A 17643-nucleotide genomic window follows, 5' to 3' on the forward strand; every position below is an offset into this window, starting at 1 on the left:
CTAGGAAAATTCGAGCCAACATTGCAGTTAAGCCGGACAACATTTACATTTGATTTAAATTTATTTTTGTACTTGATTTTAACTCCTTTCTTGTTGAATTTGATTTGATTGTGTCTACTTGATTGTAATGGTCTTTGGCTATATACAATAAATCTGTACCTACCTACCACTGATTTGTTTTTTTGGCAGTCCACGGCATCCATAACACTCTCCTCCAACACCATATTTCAAAGGAATCTACTTTCTTCCTATCAACTTTCTTCAGTGTCCAGCTTTCACACCCATACATAGTAATGGGTTATATTAGGTGATGTAAAACATAGGCAGGATGCCGCTGCAGTCATCTTGTTTGTGGGCTTCCTTGGACTTGATGGACTTTGGTCTGATCTAGCATTGCTTTTCTTATGTTTATGGTCTCCATTTACAGGATCTTATTAAGAAAACACTGAGGGAGCAGAAACTCATCTTGATGGGATGCTGTGATTGAAAACAGCTGGCAAAAACTGACAATGTTGATGAAAAATGTAGTCTCTTGCCATCAATGAAAGCAAATGTAATGGCCTGAACTAGAGAGTATGCTTGCATGCAGCACTAGCCAGAGGGTTAAGTGCAGTTTTGACTTTGAAATGAATATGGCTATCTTTCTTTGGAGCAGGGCTTTAAACCTATGAGACCAAGCACTGGCAGATGGTATACTATTTAAAGCTGCCACAAAACGAACCTTGGACTTACCGTGAAGGTTCCTTCTCTGAGGCAGGAGGGCATCTTGAAAGACGGGTGATTCCTATCAGTTGCCCAGGGAGGCAGGATCTGATTTCCTCTTCCTGTGTCCTTGATTAGAATTGCCTCAATTTCATAACTAAGCTAACTCAGTGTCAACATAGAATCAACATTAACTAAGACTGAAAAACTCCATAACTCATAACCATATCACTGTAAACTTTAACAGCTAAAACACATGTAAAACTGAAGTTGTCACAAACAATAGAATCATAGAATAATAGAACTGGAAGGGACCACCAGGGTCATCTAGTCCAACCCCCTGCACAATGCAGGAAACCCACAACCACCCCCCCCCTACACCCCGTGATCCCCACTCCATGTCCAGAAGATGGCCAAGATGCCCTCCCTCTCATCATCTGCCTAAGATCATAGAATCAGCATTGCTGGCAGATGGCCATACAACCTCTTCTTAAAAACCTCCAGAGAAGGAGAGCTCACCACCTCCCAAGGAAGCCTGTTCCACTGAGGAACCGCTCTAACAGTTAGAAAATTCTTCCTAATGTCTAGATGGAAACTCTCTTGATTTAATTTCAACCCATTGGTTCTGGTCCGACCTTCTGGGGTAACAGAAAACAACTCAGCACCCTCCTCTATATGACAGCCCTTCAAGTACTTGAAGATGGTTATCATATTCCCTCTCAGCCTTCTCCTCTTCAGGCTAAACATACCCAGCTCCTTCAACCTTTCCTCATAGGACTTGGTCTCCAGACCCCTCACCATCTTTGTTGCCCTCCTCTGGACACGTTCCAGCTTGTCTACATCCTTCTTAAATTGTGGCGCCCAAAACTGTACACAATACTCTAGGTGAGGTCTAACCAGAGCAGAGTAAAGTGTGAGAGTGAGAAAGGATCAGCAGAGGTTCTAAGTTGTATTTCTCTTTTCTGAGACAAAATTTCATCACTGTTGAATTTGCTATGTCAAGAGAGTCTCCGGCCTAGTGAATCTCACATTAGTAGGAGATTTATAGGAGAGTCTCACATTAGTAGGAGATTGGTTAATTTCAATTTCTGGAGAAAGAACTTCAAGCCCTTTGAACATTTCCTGGTCCTCTCCCTGCCCTTTTTTGCCGTGAAGTCGCAGCTGACTTATGGTAACCCCATAGGGTTTTCAAGGCCAGAGACGTTCAGAGGTGGTTTCCCATTGCCTGTCTCTGTGTATTGACCCTCGTATTCCTGGTGGTCTCCCACACAAATGCTGAACAGGGCCAAGGTATAAAAATCCAAAGCCCTGATAACCATTCTTGGAAACATTTGTGACTTCAGCAGCTTATTTCTTATACTGAATTTGTTTTAGTTAAGCAGGAATATATGGGAGGAGTCTTCCTTTTAAAAAACTTCATGCCCCTGCCAAACTTGGCTTATTTGCTTTCACGAACAGACTGGAAGGCTCCTCTCCCTCCCACACACACACACGGCATCTGCAGGAAGCCTAATATGGGAGAATGCCTAGCCCAGAAGTAACAGCACCAAATAAAGCAACTGCCTGTTGCATGTGTGTCTGAAAGGGAGTGGGATTGAGTGGTTTTCAGAGGCAGAGGGACAAGGAGAAGAAAGCATTCCAGATTCAACTGCCAAACAATTGTAACTATGGACTGGTGCATTGTACTGCAAAATTCGTGGGTGTCTGGGGCACTCAATAAGGACAGCCCAGCTTCCCTAAAACAGCAACACAGCCATTCATATTAAGCGTGGCCAGCACTTCACATCCACCATGGCTGCTACAGTTCCTAGCCATCATAAGAAATAGATGATACCTAAAGAAGAAAACATCTATAAATACTCCTGGGTATAAGCTTCAGGACATGTTTTTAGACCAGAAGAACACTTCTCAAAGAATCCTTCTACACCCCCACCCAGGACATTACAGTTTCCCATTTGGGAGAAGAGAAATGTTTATTGTAATTTTTTAATTGTTTGGTTGTTTTTTAAAAAAAGCAAGACAGACACAAAGGAGGAGTTAAACTCCCTTTTCAACCAGGTTTAAAATCAAAGCCCCCTATAAATAGCATTGGCTATTTGGAGATAGAGTTGTCCCCCCCCCTCACCAATTAGAAACACCTTTAAATAAAAAGTCTTAGTACAACTGGATACAAAAAAAGCATTGGAGACAACAGCTGGGACAGAGACACACAGGGGAGGGGAAGTCAACAGAGGCAGATTCTTTTCCTCCTTGGAGCACTGTTTGAAGCTTTTTAAAAACCCACCCAACCAGAATCCATGTTAAACACGATTTGGGGGTTCTGTCCTTCCACCTGGGGATGGCTGGTCAAGGAGGCCTCTGGAAGAAGAGCAGCTTCTCACTGTGTGGGTGGGACTGGTGTGGCCGTGCTGGGGCTGGGAGCGAGAGGGTCTGGCTGCAGCGACGGTCCTTGATCTGCATGGGTAGAAGGAGATGGCACGTTACCACAGGTTTGAATGATACACAAAGGGTGCATGGCAGATGGCAAGAAGGTCCTTGGCTGTTTTCCCTTTGCGTGATGAACAAATACAGACATTTTGACAGTCAGTGAAGTTTCTGGTCTCATTTGCTGGAAAACTCAGAGCACCTCCCTAACAAGGGGCTCTGAATTTCAGTGCTCTTTGTAAAAGAAAGACTGAACAGCACGATTCCCTATCCCATGTGCTACCAGGCAGCCCTGTCTGACCCTATTCTTCACACCATCAGAGATCCCATTTAGAACAGGGCTAGATCCCCTTCCTAACTGGGAAGCATTTTCTCCCCACTCTTCCTGAAATGATATGATCCTTAAAAACACTGTACTGTCTGCCAGTCTATGCCAGACCCTGAAAGAGAGAACTTGGCAGTCTAACACCCACATCAGGCTGCTCCTTTGCTCCTTTTAAGTTTCTCTCGTCTGTTAAAAAAAAGGATCTGCCATTATATTTGTGAAACAGGTGCTTTTGCCTTTCCTACTACAGAAATGTTGAGTTTTTAGTTTTGTCACCCAACTGCATTATCCAGTGCCACTCTCCAGATGAGTAAGAGCCTATAAAGTGTATTAAAAACATAGTTATGCTCTCCATGTCTGAGTGAGAACCTATAATCTAATATTTATAATTGACTAGCTCACACTGTTTGTAATGGAACATTAAAGGGAGGTTGAGAAGAAGCAAGATTCAAATACAGTATCTATTGCACTAGCAAAAGTAATTAAAACCAAGCCATGCTAAAAAAACTACATAGGAGGTGTTTTTTTTTCAAGCACCAGCCATGCAAAATCCCAGTTTCCACAGGTTCTCCAAAACAATCCTTTATAATCATATGTTTTAAATGACTTCTCCCTAACTAAATGTAGTGTTGCAAAATGAGGAGGGGGAGGCAGTCTCCTGCTTTACAAAATTGTAGTGGTAATCACATAGAAAGACTGCAGATGGCTTATGACTTTCAAAATAAAAATACACTGTAGATCCAGGGAGTGTAAACATCTTCAAAATATTCACCACTAGGACAGCAACAGTTCCCAAAATATCCCAGAAATTTTTGTCTAATCTTTCTCAAACTTCCTGTGAATGACAGTGTTGCCTTGGAGAAGGGTAGACCTGGACTTTGTAGAGTAGACCCGGGCTTCCGAGGGAACCTTGGATCTCCCCCATCTGGCTTTCGAGGTGGGTGGGTAGACCCTGTCTCCAGACCACACCTGGAGATCCCTTGGGCTGGGCAGACCTGGGCTCCAGAGGGGGGTTACAGCTGCCTCTCTGGCCCAAAGAAGCTGGGCTCCGGGAGGGACTTGTAGTATTTTCCAGTCGTCAGAGCCAGCCTCTGCTGGGCAGCATTAGGGTGTGCGGGTGGGCTCCTGCTGAGCTTCCGCCAGGCAGCTTGTTTGCTTGCTGGCACAGGGCAGAGTGGCTAGGGAACTGGAGGTGGGACAAGGGTAGGAGAGGGCAGAGTGGTAATGCTTCTGATTCGAATGATGAAGGGAACAGGTGAGGAGGGGCGGGGGCTCTGTGGTGGAGCAACTGCTTGGCACATATAAGATCTCATCCCAGGGGCAATCCTCAGCATCTCCAGTTGAAAGGATCTGGTAGTATTAATAGGTGATGTGAAAGACCTCTACTTAAGAACCTGGAGGGCCATTGCCAGTTTGAGTACACAATACTGACATGGATGAGACCAAGGGTGTGATTCAGTATAAGGCAGCTTCATGTAGGGGGGATGCACTCAGATTTTACTGCTGGAACAAAGCATCCATATTAGATAAATTTATTTACACAGATTTGTTTAATTTACCTCCATTGTAACTGCCTAGGTATGTCCCAATACTAAAGGAGAACTGCAGACTATGGGTTGAATCCTACAGCTATGCTCCACTAACAGCAGAGCTTTCCTCCAGCACAGAAAGCTTCATGCCTGTGGAACAGGCGTGTTCCATTGATACAAGGCTCCACCATTAGTGGACCACAGCCGTAGGATTTAATCTCCTTCTTTAGTCCAGAGTATTTTAAATGTGAAAGGATCACAGTGTGGGTTCATGGTAAAATATCTTGACTTCCTTTCTAAAGAAGAGATATTCCCTCTCTTCCTATGTCAGACATCCATAGAGCAGAGCATTGTGGCTGATGATGTATGCATGCTGATCTTTGGCTGGACGCGCTTGTTCACTTTATCAACTCAGAACCTAATTGGGTGCAGAATATATTTGCTTAGTTTTGTCTGGCTTTTCAGTTGGGTGTACAACAAAGGCACTGGATACACTTCACTCACAAACACCATCACTTCCTTAGTGTGATGTGTTTATTTTACCATGAGAAAATGGGAAAGGAAGCCACTACGATGTGGTACGAGACACCCCGAGACCAATGATTTTATATAGCATCCGTGACTTTCTAATGCGAAACCATGTCTCCCTCCTCCCACTGCCACCCGGCCCTCACCTCTGGGCCAATTCTCACCTGATGAAAAAACAGCATTTGGAAGGAGGCTGCCCTGCATTGCCGCCACGATAGCTGGGCTCTGGGCAGCTGCAGAACCAAGAGGCAGTGGGGCAGCAGTGCTAGAGACGTTGATGACAGGTGGATTAGCCATGCTGCACGCAAGGTTACCATGCACTGGATGGATGGGTGTGTTAGCAGGAAAGTTAATGCCGATGGAGTCTGTTACGTTACTAGCCATGCTAAATGGGATGGAGGCAGGCATTCCAAAAGGCAGAGCGGAGGGGATATTACCAGCCATGGCAGGGTGAACGGTTGCTGGGACTGCCCCGGGGAGGATCTGGGACGATGGCTGCTGGCTAGGGAACGGAGGCTGGGCTTCAGAGAAAGAGAGATGGAGAGAAAGAGCTAATTGAGCATGACAGTTATGTAGGCAAGCAAAGGCTTAAACTGAATGATTAGCTTCCATGAAAATCCTACTGGACTCCTAGCACTTGTGATCAGAGTAAACAAACTACACCTTGTCAGACTAGTGATCAGAGTAACCACACTACACCTTGTCAGACTAGTGATAAGAGTAACCACACTACACCTTGTCAGACTAGTCACCCTCTACACTCCACAGGAAAATGCACTGTGTTTCTACTGATGTAATTATCACATTCTGAATTGTTCAACATGTCATGTTAAATACTTATGCTTTGTTCAGATGACAACTCTGCTTCCTATTTTTACAATTCCTAGTTCTATTACATTGCCTGTTGGATGTATCATGCTACTGATTGCATTCATTTACATTCTGTAATCCACTTTGAGCATCAGTGAGAAAGGTGGACTATAAATAACATAAATACATCAAATCAATCCAGTCTCACAAGCTGTTGGAACAATAATTGATGCTTTAAAGCAAAATCTGTGAACCCTCCTCCCACAAGGGACAGATACTCTCATACATGTCAAGGCGCCATCGTAACATCTATTGAGGTGTTTCCCTTCTAGGCCAGGAAAGATAGTTCCCCATACAAATCTGGAATTTCACCCACAAAATATATGTTCCAGCTCTATGTTGCCATCTCCGTATCATCAATATACATCTCTGGCTCAGTTCGTATCTTACTAAAGGAGTGAGAGATGCTTCCCTTTGGTCTGTGGCCATGCAGCTCCAGTAACAGCCATCCTAAGTTGTCCCTTCTCACATAAACATCACTTGAAATAGCGCAGGAGTGGAAGAAATTTCCAACATCTGTGCAGTAATGTATGAACTGGCCATTTCAAATTAAACCACCATGATCACTTGCAGGGTGAGCGGGCGAACGCTGGTCCTGTTTTGTTGGCAGCCCAAAAAAGACACGGAGTGGTTGAAGGCGGCCAGAGCACCCTGGCCTGCTCCATCCTTAACCCACATCCTTCTGATTTAAGCCTCTTGTGCCACTCAGTAGAACAGAGCAACTGGTTTGTGCCAGCACTAAAACCATCACTATTCTAGGCTAGAGGATTCTTAGCTGTTTGCTACTGAACTCTGGTCCCTTCCTGATTCCAACCACATTACAGTAGCCATAAAACAGCAGCAGTAAACATTTTTAGAATGTTGATTGGGTGATATCTAGGGTTTTGTTTGGATTTTATTCACTGTTTCTTTTTATCAGTGACAGTAAAAAAAACACTAATAAGTAAATGAATAAACATTTAAATAAACAGTTGGGAATGCTGCCCCCTTTTGGAGGCACAGAAGAGATATGAGAGAAACCCCCTCCCTCCCTTTTGATTTGTTCTTCTGCTGCCAGGAGGCATACAGAAATAGATGGTGGGATTAGAACTGCAAGGGCATAGGACATCTCCAACTGGAGCACTGTTAAGAATGGGAGAGATTCTTGGCACACTTCAGTGGTGGCCTTCCATGGTAATGGTAAAGGTAAAGGTCCCCTGTGAAAGCACCAGGTCATTACTGACCCATGGGGTGATGTCACATCATGACATTTTCTAGGCAGGCTTTGTTTACAGGGTGGTTTGCCAGTGCCTTCCCCAGTCATCTACACTTTACCCCCAGCAAGCTAGGTACTCATTTGACCGACCTCGGAAGGATGAAAGGCTGAATCAACCTTGAGCCGGCTACCTGAACCTGACTTCCGTCGAGATTGAACTCAGGTCGTGAGCAGAGCTTTTGACTGCAGTACTGGAATTTACCACTCTGCACCACAGGGCTCTTCGGCCTTCCATGACCTTCCTCCAATTGTTCTCATCAAGGCAAACAATTTGGAAAGGAGTCTTGGTAGGTTTTATGACAGAGAGAAGGGAACCCCCTGGCAGGCTGTCCCCAATGTTAGTCTATTGATAATCACACTGTTGAAAAGTTCCCAATATGACATTTAGTGCAACTCCTTGTTTACCAAAAGCATTGCCAGAGATGCCAGTCCAGCCTCTTGAAAGTCTTTAGCAAAGTAAATTCCACAACCTCTGGAAACATTAGATGCTCCCTGATACTTATTTCAGAATTTCAATTTTAAATCCTATATGATACTACCATAGACCGAGTCAGGACATTGGTCTACCTAGCCCAGTATTATCTACTCTGATTGGCAGAACTTCACCAAGGCCTCAGCACTGCTCTCCCAACCCTGCTACCTGAGATAATTTAACTGGGGATGCCAGAGATTAAAACATGCATACAGCCATGTGCCCAACCATGGGGATGCCTCCCCTTCTCATTTAGTTCAGATGGCAGTATAAAGTTGTATGGTTCAGGAGGGCTTTTTCCTTAATATTTCTAGTTTGTTTTTAGTCTGTTTTTATTGTAAAACACTTTAAGCAATGAGGAAAAGTGGTAAATAAATAAACCACTGAGCTGTAGGCCTTCTCTTGTTCCTACTTTAATGAAACATACGAACAATCAATTGCTTACCATGAGAACCTGCAGAAGGCTGTCCAGTTTGACTGGGCCCTGTTTGTGGTGCTCCAGCTGCTGCTGGCTGTGGCTGAACTGCCACTGGCTGCCCGATCTGTTCTGTCTGAGCCAGGCTGCTGGGCTGGCCTATGGAGCTGGCAGCTGGCACAGGTGTCTGGGAGACAGGCATGGAATGAGCGGTGGGTGCCAGGGGAGCCCCCGAGGATGGGAGGGACTGTGAGCCAGCAGGGAGAGGTGGCGGCTGCTGCTGTTGCTGCTGCTGGTGCATTTGTTGGAAATGCTGCTGGCGAGCACGCATCTCTGCATACTTAAGCTGTTCCATGTGGAAGGCTTGTCGGTCGGCCAGGAGCTGCTGTCTCTGGTACTCCAGCTACAGAAAAGTTAGCAAAAGGGTTACACATGCCAGAGTCCACCAAATCCCTTCACACATTTTTCCTTCTTTTCCGTATTTCCTTTCTCTCCCAAATTCTTATGCCTTTAACACTACATAAGCACAGACTTCCCAGACAGACTCTGCTCCAGACATCAGCCAGGCCCAGATCTACTTCAACACAGGAATGTAACTGCAGGGTGTGCCTTTAGACCATCTCCTCACTGCAATTATGGGGACTTGGGGCTGTTAGACACAAACAGTGCATTCCTCAGGAGAGTTACTCCAATCTAAGCCCATTCATTTCAATGGGCTTAGACTGGAGTAACTCTCCTTAGGAATGCACTGTAAGACTACAAAACTAACAACCATAATGAAGGGACTCTTGAGTCCCCACATTTAAGCAAAGCTTCTCTTGAGAACCAACCACCCAACAACACCTTCCTCAGGAAAACTAGCTTTAGGCACAGTAAACAGAGCTAACTTTGAGAGGACACGTCTGCACTCACTGCCTCACGCTCCCGATCCATGATGGTCTCCAGTTCCTCAAAATGCCTCAGCTTGATCTCAAGTTTCTTCATCTGTGTCTCCACCAGCAATGCCACCAGAGACTTGATTTTACGCTCCTCCACTGCTGCCAAGTGCTGCAAGGGGGAGGAAAAGAAAAGGAGACTGGAGAAACACTCTAGCAACATCATGCCCTACAGAATCTCACAGAGACCGAAGACATCTCCCAGCAGAGAAGCTGGGACAACAAAAAGGGAGGACCTGAATAAGAGGTCCCACCCTTGTGGACTCACCGGGCTGGAGACAGGGGAAGGAGAGTTGGTCTCGCTGGGTGGGGCTGCCGCCGTCTCGCGAGGCAGGCTTGCCTCGCGATTTCTCCCCTCCCCTTCCCAATGAGGGGGTGGGTGGGGCCTGACGTCACCCCCTCTGCGCCTATTTAAGTTAGCGCAGCCCAGCGGCCGTCCTCTTGGCAACAGGCCGGCAAGGAGCAGCAGGGAGCTCTTGGACCACGTGGGCAAGTAGCTGACTCGTTTCCTTAACCTTAATCGCGGCTTGTGGTTTCCGAACTCCTTGCGGCGGCGGCGCGGTCAGCCTTGAGATCCAACCCCCCCTCGCCCGGCTTGGGCCTATTTTGGAGCTCCTTGAGGCGGCGGCGCGGTTATCCGGCGCCCACCCACACCCTCCCCCCCCCAAGTCACCAGTGCCCGCCCAACCCCCCCCTTGCTCGGCTTGGGCCGTTTGGGGCTTTGCGGCGGCAGTGCACTTTTCCGGGGCCCGCCCACGCCCCCCCCCACGCTTGGCTTGGGGCCTTTGGGGCTTTGAGCCTCCGGTCAACAGCGGCGCGACTCACCGGCGCCCGCTCCCCCCTCGCTCGGCTTGGGCCGTTTGGGGCTCCTTGTGGCGGCGGCGCACTGATCCGGCGCCCGCCCACGCCCCCCCCCACGCTTGGCTTGGGGCTTTGGGGCTTTGAGCCTCCGGCCAGCAGCAGGCGACTCACCAGCGCCCGCCTCACCCCCCCTCGCTCGGCTTGGGCCGTTTGGGGCTCCTTGCGGCGGCGGCGCACTGATCCGGCGCCCGCCCACGCCTCCCCCCCCCCCCACGCTTGGCTTGGGGCTTTGGGAACTTGAGCCTCCGGCCAGCAGCGCTGCGACTCACTGGCGCCCGCCTCACCCCCCCCCCCTCGCTCGGCTTGGGCCATTTGGGGCTCCTTGCAGCGGCGGCACAATCATCCGGCGCCCGCCCACGCCCCACCCCACCCCCGCGGTTGGCTTGGGGGCTTCGGATCGGCCTGGGGCGGAGGAGACCTGATTAGCTGGTCCCCCCCCCTCAGCTCAGGCTTCGGACCTCCTTAGGGGCGATTGTTGCCTCAGGTGGGTGGCCCCGTACGCCCTATCCCCCGCCTCTTCCAGGGGGTCGTCTATTAGCTGGTAGCTGACTCTGCAAGGGCAGGCGGCACCTATTTCTACCCCCCCCTCACGACTTTGCGCTTTCAGCAGCGGGCGCGGGGCATCACAGCACCAGGCCCCACACCCTCTCATCCCGGTCACCGAGCTTGCTGGGAACTGCCGCACTTTTACAAACGTCGGGACAAATCAGAGTGTTTTATTGGGTGTTTGCTTGTGGTTCCTGGTGGTTAATGACCGGTGATCTTCACCCCCACCCCCGCCTCCCACTTATTGACTAAATCACGGCTGTCTCTTTTTTCCAAAGTTTGGGGTTCGGCGGTGGGTGGTATACGAATTGTTTGTTGGTCACAGGGCATTTGCTAGGGAATAGCTGGTCCTGGTTGGGCAAATTGAGTGCGGGTCTATAGTAACAGGTCACTTGGTGCCACTTTCTTTAATTCAGCATCAGTTTATTCTGTGTGAGGGTCTCTGTCTTTGTGTCTCTGCTTTCCATCACCTGCGGTGTTATCAGTGAACTCGTAAAAGCAGTTCACACCTTCTGGTCTCAGGCGCCAGGCCTGATGGCCCATGTATCTTCCCCCCCGCTGTTCTTCCTGCCAGTACTCCCTCTGGCCGGTGCGGCCTTGGAAGTGTGATAGCCGCACCAGACTTCCTGGGATCCGTCTGATGTTTTGTATTATGCCAAGCTTGTAACTTCCCATAACAATAAGTGTGAACCCCAGTGCCCCAGTGCCCTGGAGTCAATATATTCTGTAAACCCGCATAGCCCCTCACTTGCAACTTTCTACCTGTGCCTGTCTCATCTCCTGAAGGCTTCAATAAATCTATTGTTTCTGTATCAACGTCTGAGCAACTGATTTGGAGAAGCAAACTCAGAGAGGGGGATCTCTCACATTAAGTTGCAAGTCTTTGCCTCCCGGACTGCAGCTGTACCGCTTTGGACAGAATGTCAGCCGACGAGGACACCACCCCTAACCCCGATGCCCCCAAGGAACCGGACGAGCCGGAGAAGCCGGACCCGAAGGAGGAGGGAGCCAAGCCAAAGAAACCGAAGGATCGCGCCCCCGACCAAGATCGGGACGAACGTCCCCGGGGGCTTACTTATTGGCTGGACTCCCCCAAGGGCTGGTCGCTCTCGCGGACTGCGGCGAAGGATCGCCGGTTGGCCTTCCCCAGCACGGGACTCGAAGGGGACCCGGCCCGCAAAGAGGCCCTCATGGAGGAAGAACGAAAGCAGTGGCAGGAAGACCGCCGGGCTATGCAGGAGCAGATGGAGACCATGCAACGCGTAATGGGTGAGATGGCCACGGCCCTAGATGCGCTGAAGTTGCAACCTCCAGCCGGTGCTCCCCCAGACGGGGCGCCGGTAGTTCCGCCCGCAACCCCTGCCCCCCCGGCCCGTCGGGACCTGAAAGTCACGTATGACGGGTCGGGAGACCAGTTGACCTTTTTTATGGTCCAAGTAGACATTTTTATGCGGGAACAAGGCCGAACCTTCGTTTCTGAGGAGTCCCGGGTGCAGTACGTGGCTTCCTTACTGCAAGGGGAGGCGGCTGCCTGGATGGTGTTGCAGTATGAACTCCGCTCGCCGGTGCTGCGAACCCTGGACGAGTTCATGGTAGCGCTCCGAAACCGTTTTGAGGACCCGACTCTGGGTGAGCGGGCTAAAGTCTCCCTGATGCAACTGCGCCAAGGGACTAAGTCGGTGGCGCAGTATGCAAGTGAGTTCCAGTCACTGGCCAGCCGAATTCTGGACTGGAGTGAAGCTACCTTGGTACAATGTTTCAGGGAGGGTCTCAACCCAGACCTCCAACATTGGGCTTTCATGCAAGGGAACCCCCCGGATGTGGAAGGTTGGGTTCGCCATGCTGCTGACATCGAGAATCGCAAACAACTCCTGAACTTGTCCAAGCAACGGCTTGGGCGAGACCCCAGGCCCCGAGGTGACCGTGGCCGGGAACTCCGGCAAGGGGGTGGCGGGGGTCTCTCGGCCGCGGAACGCCGCAAGCGGTTCGAGGCCGGCGTCTGCCTGATCTGCGGGGGAAAGGGTCACTTTGCATCGCAATGCCCCTCTCGCTCCGGCCGTCCGACCCCCCCCCCGCCAAACCCAGGCCGAGCCGACGAAACCGGCCGCCGACAGCCAGCCTCGCCGCAGAAGTGGACCACTGAGCCGGCGCTCCGGCGCACCCTCCGCTCTCCACGCGCGCCCCCAGGATGGGGCATCCGACTCTACGGTCCCATCGGGGTCCCGGATTACAAATACCGTCTTTGATTCGGACGGCTCCCCGGAAGCCACCACCCCGTCCCCCTCTTCCAGCGAGGAGGAAGAGTGGGAACAGCCGGCAAAAAACGCCGTCGGTCTGCTGTAGAGGGGGCTCCGCAGCAGACCGTCCCTATCGTTGTGCAAGGAGCTCCACCGATGGTAAGCGCCCAAGAGGACAATGTATTTGTGCGTGTTCATCTGTCCCTACCCAAAGGGGGTCCCCCGTTAGAGGTCCCCGCGTTGGTCGACTCGGGGTGTGCCCGCACCATGATAAATGAGGAAACTGCCAAGAAGTTGGGTGTCCGGCGCAAACGGCTTCCGGGGCCCCTCCGTTTTTCCCAAATGGACGGGAGTGACTTTAAACGGGGCCCTGTGACCCACAGAACTGCAGCCGTGATTATGTCCGTGGGGGAACATTGGGAACGGTTGTATTTCACCATCGCCCCTATTGTAACCCCTGTGGTGTTGGGGATGAACTGGTTAAGGGGACACAATCCCTCCATTGATTGGGTTAAACGGGTGCTTTCCTTCCCCGAAAACCCCTGTGGGTTGCATGACAAGGAACGGGTACTCAGAACTCCAGCCGCCGCACTGGTAGGGTTCCCCGCCCCAGTCTCTCCTCAATTACCCTCTGAGTACTCGCAGTTTACTGATGTTTTCGATGTTAGAGAGTGCGACGAACTGCCTCCCCACAGAGAAACGGACTGTGCCATCGAGATTGTAGGGGAAGGCAAACTGTCCAAGGGAAAGGTTTACCCCATGAGCCCTAGTGAAAAGACTGTGTTGCGAGACTATCTGGATGTCAATCTGGCGAGGGGTTTCATACGCCCCTCCAAGGCTCCTTATTCAGCCCCAGCTTTCTTTGTAAAGAAAAAGACGGGAGATTTAAGACTGTGTATTGACTTTCGCAGACTGAACGCAGTCACCCAGTCTAATGCTTACCCCCTCCCTCTTATTCCTGACCTTCTAGCACAATTAAAGGAGGGCCGAATCTTCACCAAACTGGACTTGGTAGAAGCCTACCACCGCATTCGCATCAAAGAAGGAGACGAACCCAAAACGGCCTTTTCCAGTTGTTTTGGGATGTTTGAGTACCTGGTCATGCCGTTCGGACTTTCGGGGGCTCCGAGTGTCTTTATGCAATTAATTAATGAAGTTTTGCATGATTTACTGTTTCGGGGGGTGGTGGTATTTCTCGATGACATTCTTATTTACTCTGAGACCATGGAAGAACATGTGCGCCTAGTGCGAGAAGTGCTCCAGCGGCTGCGGGAGCACAAACTGTATGCTAAGGTGTCCAAGTGTGAATTCCACCAACCTTCTATTACATTTCTGGGGTATGTGATTTCCCACCAAGGGTTGGAAATGGACCCCACCAAGGTCCAGGCGGTGCGGGACTGGGAAACCCCCACTACCCGCCGCCAACTTCAACAGTTTTTGGGGTTTGCCAACTTTTACCGGAATTTCATTCCCAACTTTGCCCAAGTTGCGCTTCCCCTCACTGCCCTGTTGCGTACCAAGGACAGGGGGGCTAGCGCCGCACTCCCCTCAGCCCGTCTGCAATGGTCTCCCCAATGCCAGCAAGCTTTTGAACGTTTAAAGCTACTTTTTTCATCCGAACCCGTTTTAGCTCACCCGGATTGCACCAAGCCCTTCGTGGTGCAGGTGGATGCCTCGGATGTAGCCATGGGCGGGGCCCTATTGCAGAGGGATGAGGGGGGACGGTTGAGGCCATGCGCCTACTTCTCCAAGAAGTTTTCCCAGTCCGAAATTAACTGGGCCATTTGGGAGAAGGAGGCAGCAGCGGTCAAACATGCCCTTACCATATGGAGACACTTCTTGGAGGGGGCCGAGCTGCCGTTCGAAGTGTGCACAGATCACAAGAATCTTGAGGCTCTCAAGGGAGCTAGAAAACTCAATGCCAAACAGATTCGGTGGGCCCAATTTTTTGCAAAATTCCGGTTCACCCTCAAACATGTCCCTGGCAAAGAAAATGCCCTAGCTGATGCTTTGTCACGACTTCCCCAGTATCGCAACGATTTCGATCGCCCCGTCGACTCCCTGTTCACTCCCGAACAGCGAGGGGAAGTCCCTGGCTTGGCCGTCACCACCCGATCTCAAGCCCGCCAACCGGAGACCCCCCCTACACTCAAAGGTATCCCGGAAGCATTCCAACAGCGACTCCGGGACGCCTCCTTACAGGAGGAGGAGCACCATCTCCTCCCCACTGGCTTGGAACGAACCAACACTTGGTGGGTGCAGGGGGGGAAACTATATGTCCCATCTTCCCTTCGCAAAGAAGTATTGGGACTTGTACATGGGGCCAGGCTAGCGGGTCATTTTGGTTTCATAAAAACGCTTCACCTGGTTCGAAGGCAATTCTGGTGGCCCGGTATGAGATCTGATGTAGAGTTGTATGTGCGCAGCTGCCCCACCTGCGCCACAGCCAAGAAACGGATGGGAAAACCCCCGGGGCTTCTCAAACCGCTTGAGAACCCCTCCCGTCCCTGGGAAGTCATCGCCATGGATTTTATCACCGACCTACCTCCAAGTCGGGGGAAAACGGTTCTCTGGGTTATCACAGACCTCTTTTCCAAACAGGTTCATTTCGTTCCATGTGCAGGTCTTCCTTCAGCCCAGGGCTTAGCTAAACTGTTCATCACGCACGTCCTCAGGCTACACTCGATCCCGAGGAAGGTCCTCTCCGACCGGGGGGTCCAGTTTGTTGCCAAATTCTGGCGGGCTTTCCTAAAGTTAATGGGAGTGGAGGAACAGGGCCTTTCGTCCGCCTATCACCCCCAAACGGATGGTCAAACGGAACGAGTAAATGCGGTAGTAGAATGTTATTTGCGTTGCTATGTAAATTTCCACCAGGACGACTGGGTCGACCTGCTGCCATTTGCCGAATATGCGTACAACAATGCGCCTCATTCCTCTACCGGCTTTAGTCCCTTCCAAGTTATATACGGGACGGATTTTGGCCCTTTCGGTTCTGCCCCCGTCTCGCCAGAGCTCCAGTCTACCCCTGATCTTCAGGAGTGGATTCAGGTGGTTAAATCCACCTGGCCATGGTTGCTCAAAAATCTGGAAAGGGCAAAAAGCAAGTACAAGGAACAAGCAGACAAACACCGGTCTCCGGGATGGGAACTCAAGGTGGGGGAGCAAGTCTATCTGTCCACCAAAAACCTTCGCTCTCTTCGCCCCTGCAAAAAACTGAGCGACCGTTATGTAGGACCTTTCCCCATTACCAGAGTAATCAACGAGGTTACCGTGGAACTGAGTCTCCCTAAGACTCTCAAGGGAGTTCATCCAGTCTTCCATATAAGCCTCCTCAAACCTTATGTAGCAGCTCCCCAATTCCACCCCCCTCCCGCTCATGAGATTCCTACCGTAGTAGGAGGGGATACCCATTTGGAAATATCCAAGGTTTTAGATTCCAAATGGAAGAAAGGGAAACTGTTTTACTTTGTTCGCTGGAAAAACCTTGGCTCCGCTCATGACGAATGGGTGGCCGCACCCCACATGGCAGCTCCTCGCTTGGTCCGAGAATTCCACCTCGCTTATCCCGATAAGCCTCGTCCTCCCGGAGGGGGGCCTTAAGGGGGGCAGAATGTGAGGGTCTCTGTCTTTGTGTCTCTGCTTTCCATCACCTGCGGTGTTATCAGTGAACTCGTAAAAGCAGTTCACACCTTCTGGTCTCAGGCGCCAGGCCTGATGGCCCATGTATCTTCCCCCCCGCTGTTCTTCCTGCCAGTACTCCCTCTGGCCGGTGCGGCCTTGGAAGTGTGATAGCCGCACCAGACTTCCTGGGATCCGTCTGATGTTTTGTATTATGCCAAGCTTGTAACTTCCCATAACAATAAGTGTGAACCCCAGTGCCCCAGTGCCCTGGAGTCAATATATTCTGTAAACCCGCATAGCCCCTCACTTGCAACTTTCTACCTGTGCCTGTCTCATCTCCTGAAGGCTTCAATAAATCTATTGTTTCTGTATCAACGTCTGAGCAACTGATTTGGAGAAGCAAACTCAGAGAGGGGGATCTCTCACATTCTGCCTTTGTTAATACATTGGGATTGCGGGGTGATTAATCCAGCAACCACTTGGGGTTGGGTGGAATTTAATTCAGCTGTTAGTGGTTCCTGGTGGTTTTTTGCCGTGCACTAAGGGGCAAGGCATTAGGTACGGTTCCTGGGTGAAACTTTGGCTGCTGCACTTCCCATGCCGCCTAAGCGGGCTGGGATGCCTAAGCGCAAAGCCACTGCTGATAAGGGGGTGTGCCAGGCCTGTCCACCGGCCAAGAAGGCCGGGCCGGTGGCAGCCAGGACTTCCACACGTTCCTCTCGGAGATCTGCAGTGCGAAATGCCCCGGCTAGGCCTGCCGCCAAGGGTAATAGGGTTCAGGCTCCTGCTGGGCCGGATAAGCCAGCCGCGGTCGGGGGGGGGGGGACTGGGCCCCGTTCCCGGGGCCGCGGCTCCCCTGGTGGCAACCCAAGCTGGGCTCCCGTCCCCGGATATTCTGGTCGGTTTGACCAACACGGTGGCCC

General features: G+C 50.7%; 1 protein-coding gene across 3 annotated transcripts in view; it reads right to left on the minus strand.

Moving 5' to 3' along the window:
• Nucleotides 1-2700: 2700 nt before the first annotated feature.
• Nucleotides 2701-17643, minus strand: part of SMARCC2 (SWI/SNF related, matrix associated, actin dependent regulator of chromatin subfamily c member 2) — a 55335-nt gene continuing 40392 nt past the window's right edge. The window contains exons 26-29 of one of the 3 annotated variants that reach the window (XM_056866559.1): nucleotides 9433-9567; nucleotides 8551-8923; nucleotides 5946-6029; nucleotides 2701-3156 (exon numbers count right to left, since the gene is read on the minus strand). In XM_056866559.1, the coding sequence (XP_056722537.1) occupies nucleotides 3080-3156; nucleotides 5946-6029; nucleotides 8551-8923; nucleotides 9433-9567 (669 nt within the window). In that variant the 3' untranslated portion in view covers nucleotides 2701-3079. Of the gene's footprint in view, nucleotides 3157-5672; nucleotides 6030-8550; nucleotides 8924-9432; nucleotides 9568-17643 lie in introns of all 3 variants that reach the window. The other 2 variants (XM_056866552.1, XM_056866567.1) reach the window with 2 other exon arrangements.

This window comes from Euleptes europaea, chromosome 1 (assembly GCF_029931775.1).
Source record: "Euleptes europaea isolate rEulEur1 chromosome 1, rEulEur1.hap1, whole genome shotgun sequence".
Taxonomy (NCBI): Eukaryota; Metazoa; Chordata; class Lepidosauria; order Squamata; family Sphaerodactylidae; genus Euleptes; species Euleptes europaea.